The following is a 10,206-nucleotide window of genomic DNA, read 5'->3' as shown; positions in this document are numbered from 1 at the left end:
CTATTTTTCTTGTGATTTTAAATTCAAACTTGTATTCACCCAATTTTTTTAAAAAAAAACTTGCTGTCCAATTTACATCGAGCTTGAATCTTGTGTTTCACTGAAGCATTTTCAACTTGTTACCTTCAGGATTTCAAGACAATAGTTTTAGAACAAGTTCAGGTCAAAACTTCTGTATCAAATATAAAAATTTAACGAAATCTCACCAACTCACTTTTGAGTTTTTCAAGAGATTGACGACCACAAGCTTGCGATGAAAGAGGATGGAATTGAATAGAGAAATCTAAATGAGATATCAAATATCAATAATAATGGAAGTCACAATTTTGAAATTCACATAATAGAATGAATAATCTATAAATAAAATATCGGCTCGTATAAACATGAAAACAATTATTTTTTGTTTTGATTTTAATATGTGAAAATCTAAAATTGTGATTATTAGTAGGGAAAAGACTCAAATATGTCACTGAACTATTAAAAATGGCTCATTTATGTCATCCGTTAAAAGTTGGGTTCATTTATGCCATCGCCGTTACAAAACTGGCTTATCCATGCCATTACTTTTTAACAGCCGATTTTTAAAAACAGCCTTGCCACGTGACAGCTTATTAGAGGGCTACATCATTTTTTATTTTATTTTTAATTTTTTTTTGAAAAAAAATAATTTTCTTTTTAATTTTTTTTTGAAAAAAAATAATTTTCTTTTTAATTTTTGTTTTGATCCATTAAAAAGAATCCACCTAATTTTTTGATCCATTAAAAATTAATTTGATCTATACTTTTAAAATTTGATTAATTTTTCATGATCAAACAAATATGTAAAGAATTTTTTTTTTAAATCTACTACTAAAATTTATAACCAAACGCTATTTTAATTAAGCATATAGTATATCTTAGCATACAAGAAATATTTTGTCAGCCGAATGTAAGTAACTTTTTTATTTTTTATTTTTTTACTAAGCATAGAATGGCATCATCAGCATCAGGGGCGGCTCAAGCAAATTTATGGCCTAAGGCAAAAATCAAACGGAAGCCTTGCGTTTTATTTTTTTATATAAATTTTTTTTCTATAAATAGTTTTTAATATATTTCTTAAAATTTGTAATTTATTATTACTAAATAAAAATAGGCCCCTCAAATTTTGGGGTCTTAGGCAGCCGCCTTTTCTCCTAAAGGGTTGAGCCACCCTTGATCAGCATTCAATATTTGTACGTAACACTTTATGCATCATCATTTATCATTGCAAAAACAGGAAGGCGACAACATGCCGACATATATAGTATACGTAGAGTTGGCAAAATGAGAAGCTAACTATTAATAATATAATGATAATATTTGATGTTTATATATCCCTTCAGTTTCAACTGAAAAATGACAAAAGCTTTAGTTAACGTGAATCTTTTAAAAAAAATAAAATAAAGTGATAAAAAGCGTGGAGTGTATACTCTCTCCGTTCCCTTTTAGTTACTCGTCCATTAATTAAAATAGCTATTTTATTATAATATATTTATTAAATGATGTTTACTATTGTATTTGAAATTAATTTGAAGAAAAAAATAATTATTATTAAAGGTAAAATATGAAAACAATCTTAATATGTCAAAAATGACAAAAAAACGAATCGAACGAGAATGTTTTAAAAATATATTCATGAAAAATTAATCAAACTTTAAAAGCATAGATCAAACTAATTTTTAATGGATCAAAAAATTGCGTGAATTCTTTTTAATGGATCAAAAAAAAACTAATTTTTTTTTAAATTTTTTAAAAAAAAAAATTAAATTTTTTTTAAAAATAACTTGGCCCTCTAATAAGCTGCCACGTGGAAAGACTGTTTTTAAAAACCATCTGTTAAAAAGTAATGGCATGGACGGGCCGATTTTGTAACGGTGATGGCATAAATGAGCCCAACTTTTAACGGATGACATAAATGAGTCATTTCTGATAGTTCAGTGGCATATTGGATCCTTTTCCCTTATTAGTATAATCACTACCCCAACATAAGGCAGTTTAATAAAAGGGGTTAGAATTATTTTCTATAAGGCATATGGTAATTTTCTAATTTAAAAATAAGAAAAATATTTTTTTAATTTGAGAAACAGAAATCTATTTGAAAGGACAAACATGTTGTATTTGTTGAACGACAAAAATATAGGTGATCCACTTTGTTTTTTTTTCTTTTTTGGGTTAAAAAGAGATACTTTGATTTATTAGATATGCATCATAGCAAAGCTGTGGAGTACATAAAAGGAGTTAGTTCGGCATTACAAGTACTAGAGCTACTACTATCCGTGGCTACAGGCCTATTAGATACATCAAAAGAAGTTCCCTCCTTGTCTACTTGAATGGTTCTACAGATAAACAACAGGGGAACTGTCCATTCTTCAAAAAGGGTTGCGATTTAATCCGTCTGCCCTCCTTTGCTAGTCTATCCGCAGCTTTGTTTGTCCCTCGTCCTTCATGGATGACCTGAGGATCCCCCAGCCTCCGAAGCAGACCCCTGCATAGTACCATTAGATTTGAATTAGGCTCCACATTATTGCAGTAATTTGTTAGCATTATAGAGTCAGTAGCAATACATAGAGCAGAACATTTTAATTGAATAGCTAACTGCAGGCCAATATAAAGGGCTCGAGTTTCAGCTTCAAGGGGGTTTTAACACTAATTTTAGCCATAAAATCTTTAATCCAGTTTCCCCTATTATCCCTGAGTATACCCCCAGCTCCTCTTATTCCAGTTTTGTGGTCGAAGGATCCATCTATGATAAGTTGTAGGCCACGTATTGGACGGTGCCATTGTTGTGGAATTTGCACTTCTTTAACTGAGTTGTGTCCAACCAATAGCTGGTATTCCATGGCCCTTTCGTATGGTTCCTTGATAGGAATTGCTTGAGGTTGTTATTGAAGATATGTTGTTCCTAGTAAGCCATATATTCCATAGGTAAAAGGGGAAGACTTCTTTAAAAGCTAGATGCTTGCTAAGGTTTACATCCATTGTTTTACACTCTTTTTTTATCCAATCTTTAAAATTCATTTGGGCGTTATGGTTCAAGAAAGCATCTAACTTTGTAATCTTCCAAAAATCTATAACCTTAGAACAGTCTCTAAAGATATGGCTCACAGTTTCGGTCTTGTTACAGTGTTTGTAATGGGGGTCAACACTTAAGCCCACATGATTAAAAAAGAGGCCGAAGGCAGCCTATTGTGGTAGCATAACCAAATGAAAAATTTAATTTTATTTGGGCATTGAAGCTTCCAAATCCAAGAGAAGGAGTCAGAAGAGACGGTAGAACAAACAACATTATTAAGAATATGTTGATAAGCAAGCTTTGTAGAAAATTTTCCAACACACACCAAGGAGCATTTGGGATTGTCTCTTAGGCCTTCATTATTGGGGATAAGGGTGGTTAGAATGGTATGAGCAATATGGTACGACAACTGGTACCGTATGTTTGAAATATCCCATTTACCATTTTTGATAATGTTATCTACAGTTATGTTTTCCATTTCTCTAGTTAATGGGGTATTAACATGGCTGGCTAGGGGGGTGGTAAAAGAAGACCAAATATCCTTCCATACCCTAATAGTCTTTCCATTTCCTAACTCCTAATAGGCACAAGTCTCGTAAATTTTTCATCCATCTACTATGTTCTTCCAAGTCGGGCTAAAAGTTCTTAAACAAGAAGTATTTAGATGGCTACTATTCTTATTGTATTTGTGCAGGAGTACTGCCGCCCATAGAGATGTAGGGCTTTCATAAGCTCTCCAAGCCAATTTCGCATGCATCACCTTGTTTTTTATTGCCTTTTTTTGCATGGCTAGACCTCCCCGATCTTTAGATTGCACTAGAGTATCCTATCCGACTAGATGCATCTTTTTAGCGACATCCGTCATTCCCTAAATGAAGTTTCGTTGAATTCTATCAATTTTCTTAGTAAGTAATTTCCTTCGGGAGCTTAATGAAGTACATAATATGTGTAGGGATACTACTGAGGCAAGATTTTGCGAAGGTAGTTCGTCCTGCTATGTTAAGGAACTTAGATTTCCACCCAAAAAGCTTCTTATTTAGAGTATCAATGATGAATTGGAAGTTCCTATTAAAAGGCCTAGAATTAAAGATAGGGAAGCCAAGATATTTCCCAAAGTTTTCGTAATGTTGAAATTTTAGGATTTTGGTAGTATTTTCAATTATTTGGTTGCTGCTGTTCCTAGAAAACATGATTTTGGACTTTTCAAAATTAATATTTTGTCCCGACCAACTACAGAAGTTACCAAGAATATTCCTAATGTTGGTACAACTATTGTTGTCAGTAGTAGACATCAAGACCAAGTTGTCAGCAAAGAAGAGGTGAGACAGAGGTGGGCCTGACCTGGCAATATTGATAGGGTGCCAAAGGTTGTCAGACAAGGCTTGATTGGTGTTGTGGGACAGGATTTTTATGCATAGGATAAAGATGTAGGGCGATATAGGGTCCCCCTATCTAATTCTCCAGGAAGGACTAAAAAAATCAATTCTCATACCATTTACTAAGATCACTACACCCCCTATCTAATTCTCCAGGAAGGACTAAAAAAATCAATTCTCATACCATTTACTAAGATCACTACAGAGCTAGTGCAAACACAAGATATAATGAGATTTATAAGATTGGACGGGAAGTTAAAGTAATGTAGAGTATGTCTGATAAAGGACCACTCAATTTTATCGAAAGCTTTTTCTAAATCAATTTTCATGATAATGTTGCCTTCTTTTCCTTTCATCTTTCTAAATTTGGTAATAATTTCCTGCAAAATGATAGCATTATCTGCCGCTTGCCTATTCATTAAAAATCTTATTTGGCGTGGACCAATAATTTTATCCATAATAGGCCTAAGATGCCTGGAGATGATTTTAGTGATTATTTTGTAGTTAGTATTACAGAGGCTTTTAAGTCTATGATTTTTCAAAGATTGGGCCTCGAGGGTTTTAAGAATGAGACAAATGTGAGTTGTATTTATGAAACTATCTATTTTTGATTCCTGAAACGTTTTATAACAAAAATAAAAAACAGACTGTTTGAGAATATTCTAATATTTTTGATAAAAGAAGGGGTGGAGTCCGTCAGGTCCTGGGACCTTAAAAGGTTGGAAAGAGAAAATGTCTTTCTTGACCTCCTCCTCAGTGGGTAATCTGCCAGATTTATCTTGTCCTCGTCCGAAATACAAATTTTACTAGTGGGGACAGTGAACCGGAAGGCTTTGAGTGGTTTGTTTTAAACATATTGAGGAAGTAGGAGAAGGTATGGTTTATAATGTCAGCCTGGTTATGAATAAATGAGTCATCTTCTATTTTTAGAACCGTAATTCTATTTTTCCTTCTCCTAATTAGGGTTAAAGTGTGGAAGAATTTAGTATTCGCATCCCATTCATTAAGCCAAGTTATTCTAGATTTTAACTTCCAATAATCCTCTTCCATTTTTAGAATTTGGTTGAACTCAATTATAAGGCTTACTTTGAGATTTCTGAGAAAATTGCTATGGTAGTAGCTATTCGAATTTTGAATACCCTGGATTCTACGAAGAAGCTGATTTTTTTTCCTTAAAATATTACCCACATTCCTGTATGCCCATGCAGATGCTTCGTTTTAAAAATTTTTGACAGCATAAGTCAGAGGAGGGTTACTCTCCCAAATATAGTGGATCACGTTAATAAAATCGGAGTGAGTAGTCCACATTTTTTCAAACATAAAGAATTTTCTATGCCAAGTAGGATCATCCTTAAAGATTGAAAGTAAGAGGGTGCAGTGGTCTGAGTGAGTGCGTAGTAGGTGGGTGACTTGGGCATCGAGATAGTCATATATCCACTCATCAATAGCCAAAAATCTATCAAGCCTTTCAAAAATTAGAGAACTGCGCAATTTGAACCTTATGTTTAGCCATATATATCTGTTACCCTTATATCCTAGATCAATAAATTCACAGTGATTAATCGTAGCTGAAAATTCTGATGCATGAGAGTTGTTAATTTTCTTACCTCCTTTTTTTCTGAATTTAAGAGTAGTCCGTTGAAGTCTCCTCCAATCAACCACTTACCTGGGTTAGTGTCCTTAATGTCCTTAATATTCTTCCATAAGTTCCTATGTTTGTTCCTGTTGTTGCTAGCATAAATGTAGCTAAATAATTGAGAATTGTTTTTATTTATTACCATGACAATATCATGAATCTCCTGATCCGTAGTAGCAACTTCATCAAGGTCCAGCAACGAGTCATCCCATAGAACGGCAAGCCCACCAAAATTTCCAACAGCGGGGACTTCAATGACTCAGTTGAAGGAGATGTCATTGAGAAGTAGCAAGTGGTTTTGCATTTTGGTTTCCAACAAAGCCACCGTATGATGCTTGTGCCAGTCCACCAAAGACCTAAAGTTATGCCTAAAGTCCTACCCGTTGGCACCCTACAGTTCCATATTATTAAGTTCATGGCTCTGTTCCTGTTGGGTGGGTTTATTAGATGAATTAGTCTTGAAGAGTTCGTCAAGGGGGAATTTTGGTCTGCCACCATTGGGTTCATGAACAACATATAATTCCCCACCTGGGGGTTGAAGGGGCGGCGTATGTCTAGTGACATCTTTACAAAGTTTTGGGGCATATAAGGATGCACTTCTTGGCCTACTTGGCATTGAACACCATTACTTTTATATACTTTAGCCTGTTATTTCGGTTCTTTTTTCTCTTGTGAACTCTAAAGCCTCCTCTATTTTTTTAGTTGATGTATTCACAGGTCAGGGATGAGCTAAGGTGGTATTTGGAGGTACCTAGGATGATGATGTTATATTGTTTGAGATTGGTGTTGTTGTAGTCTGTAGTGGCCCTGTCGGACTCGTCGGCATCGGAACCTCCCTCATGTTTATCCCTTGCATCTGCCAGTGGCAGTACAAGAGGGCAATGTCCATGAAGTTGTGGAAGACTGGGAAGCGGGGTGGCGTAATCGGGATCGTCTGCTGAAATGGCATCTGTGGCTGGGCCGTTAAAGAAAGTGACGTCTTGCAGGTTGGTAGATAAAAGAATGGTATGTTTGGGACTGGTATGTTCATCAAACTTTGAAGGACTGTTAACAGCCACAGGTGACCGTTGTATAGCTCCATCGCCCGTCTCACACCTTCTGATGTAATGTGGCTTAGTATCTCTGGCGTATTAACTATGAGCATGACCTCCTTGTTGTCCATATAAGCCATCATTACAAGTGCTTGTCCTTGAAGTGCCATCTCCACCCATGATGATGGATATGGGTTCATCGGAGCCACTAGTGTCAAGAAGATCAGAGTCGTCCCCTCCGATAGTCCTGGGATGGGGAACTGATAGATGAGAGGTAATATCATTTAGGAGAGAAAGGGGTTAATTAAATTCATTGTTGGTGGTAGTATGAGGTTTTGGCATCCGATTTGCCTTGTAGTGTGATGGTTTTGAGACCTGTGTGGACGCCTTGTCATAATTATTTATAAAAAAGTTGTTTGAAAATGGTTCGGTGGGATAAAGCGGATGCAGTATTTCCTGAGGTTCTTGGGGTATTGGTAAGGGGACAATTTGGATATTTTGTGGTTCCATTGTCCAAAGTGTCCAAATCTAGTAAGGGGGTACTGCGGATTTATTTACTGTTTTTACTATCATTACTCAGAGGTTCTCTGCTAAAAGTTATAATTTGGTTTATTGGGTGAGTGGTTCTTATTTTCTGCATGTTTTCTTGTATGTTATGTGCCAGCATGCCAATGGACGGAGTAGCGGCTCCTTGGGGAATTAACAGCTCAACGCCTCCTATAGCATAAGTAGGGGTCACAGTAGGCTGAACAGAAGTTGAGGGGTCATTTACTGTGCCACTTTTGAGTGGCAATGTTGTAATTTTCCCTTGAGGTGCTAGGTTGGATATGACCTCACTACCCGCCGCCTTAAAATCTAAAGAAGCAAACATATTTGGTTTATTGAATATTCCATTGTGATTATTGTTATTGGTAATTGTTTTGTTTTTTGACATTGAAGTTTTTGGGGGATTTGCTTTAGCAATATATTTAAAGACCTGCCTATCTAGGTACTTACCCGTGTTCGTATCGTAGATGTTAACATTAATATCCTCACCAATTTTATTATTGCTAAGGAGTCATTCTTGAGGCTGTGGGTACTTACCGTGTTCTTACCTGGAAATTCAGATTGAGAATTTATTTTTTTGTTGTTTTTATTTCATTTATTAAAGGTGACAACTTGCCATGTATCATCCCCGCTTATTTGTGATATTGTTGATGTCGGTTCCCCCGTTTTTGGGGCTGTCCCCTTAATCTCCAATTTAGAATTAGATTCCTTGGGCTCTTTCTCCTTTGTGGCACATAGTTGATGGTGGTTGCAAGCCTGGTTTGTATGCCCTATTCGTCTACACCGCGTACAGAGGACATCGGCTCATTCGTAGATGATTTTTTATTTCAAACCCCCGAGGAAGATATGTGATTTGACTGAAACACCCAGGGGTACTTCAATGCAAATTCGTGCATACCTACCCTTAAGGGTAGCCAATGTGCAAATGTCTGTCTTCACCAGTCTACCCATTTTGCTACCTATTCTTGATAATACAGAGTGGTCATAGTACTCCGTTGGTAGCTCTGGTAGCCAAATCCAAATTACAGTAAATTTCTCCATAGCTTCGGAGGCTACGAAGTTTGGATGCCATTTTCGAACTGATTGGAAAGCCCCATTTACAAACCATGGGCCTTTTTGGAGAGCTGTGAGCATATTTTCTTCCTCGAGAAATTTGACTATGAAGTAGTAGTTTCCCAAGTTTATGAGTATTAATTCCTCATTGGGTTTCCACAGGGCAGAAAGACGGGTTTTCAGATAGGCGTGATTAATCTGTATCTTTATTAATCTGATTATTACAGAGTAGGCCCATGGTCGATGAATTCGTTCTTTTTCCTCCTCCGTTAGGACAATTGAATCTTCTTGATTATTGCCTTGGGTTGATGTTTCATCGAAGCACATGTACTCGTTGGTTGATCCCACTGGGATATGCACAGTATTACCAGTAGTTGGTACAATCTGAGTGAGGGCCGATTTATAGTTCATAGGCGAACTTGTATCTAAGGTCATAGGATCTGGCGAATCTGGTTGGATGGGGATTCATTTTTTGGGTGATGGTGTTATATTTCTAGAGAGAATTCAGAGCTTCTCTCACTAATGTCGACATGTTAAGGATTCATACGTTAACTGATCATTACGGAATAGGCCCATGATCGATGAATTCGTTCTTTTTCCTCCTCCATTAGGACAATTGAATCTTCTGATCCACTTGTTAACGAGAATTATATCAATTCTAAATAACAATGTTAATGAGTATATCAATACTTTTTCCTACAAATTAAGATAAGTGCTCTTATTAAGGGTACAAAATGAGGACTCAAAAATTTATTGTTGACTACTTGACTTGAACGGTCCTTCAAAAAGAAAAGTCACAAGTTACACCACGTAGTTATGTGAAAAGCGTAATTAATTCATATACTTAAGATTCGTTTGATACATTCTATAAAAAAAAAATTCTAAAATTAAGTTTACTTCATGTCACCGTAATCACTACCATTGATTTATCACCCACTACAAAATCACCACCATCAATCCGACACCCCATTTCACATTTGCAACCTTAGGGTATTTTCAATGGATAAAATGTCCTTACTAGATGTATTTTGATTTAAAAATTAATTTAATATATAATAAAAAGTACATAAAAGAATTGACTATCAAGAAGAAAGAGTGGGGTGTGAAGATGTTGAAGAAAGGTGTAAGGGTAAGAAAATAGTATGTGTGAAGATGTAGAAGAAGGGGATAAGGGTAAGAAAATAGTATATATTTAGAAGGGAGGATATAATTAAATAGTAAAAAGTATTTTCTAAGCCGTTGATGTAATATATCATAATAATTAAATTATAGTTATAAAGTAAAACAAACAAAATATGAATAAAGATATCTTCAGGCTGAGGCACGAATATCTCATTCTTTTTAAGAAGATTCAATTTCACTGCGACATAATCTACATGAATCCAATAATATCACTCTTGACTTTTCGCTTGCAGGATAATACAACCAGTAATGGTGTACAACTCCAGATAATTGAAGAGTCCAAAGCTCCATCAAAAGAACATATTCCTTCAACATATAATTACTTTACTTTTTATAGTGAATATAGTTGGA

General features: G+C 35.5%; 1 protein-coding gene across 1 annotated transcript; it reads right to left on the bottom strand.

The window, feature by feature from the left end:
- Window positions 1–2,169: 2,169 nt before the first annotated feature.
- On the bottom strand, window positions 2,170–6,628 carry LOC107841970. The gene is made up of 2 exons (XM_016685800.2): window positions 6,186–6,628; window positions 2,170–2,503 (listed from the first exon to the last, which is right to left on the bottom strand). Exons 1-2 carry the CDS (start codon window positions 6,626–6,628, stop codon window positions 2,341–2,343), a joined length of 606 nt encoding a protein of 201 aa, XP_016541286.2. The 3' UTR covers window positions 2,170–2,340.
- Window positions 6,629–10,206: the final 3,578 nt, after the last annotated feature.

This window comes from Capsicum annuum, chromosome 9 (assembly GCF_002878395.1).
Source record: "Capsicum annuum cultivar UCD-10X-F1 chromosome 9, UCD10Xv1.1, whole genome shotgun sequence".
NCBI classification, from domain to species: Eukaryota; Viridiplantae; Streptophyta; class Magnoliopsida; order Solanales; family Solanaceae; genus Capsicum; species Capsicum annuum.
This window is presented reverse-complemented; position numbering and strand designations above follow the sequence as displayed.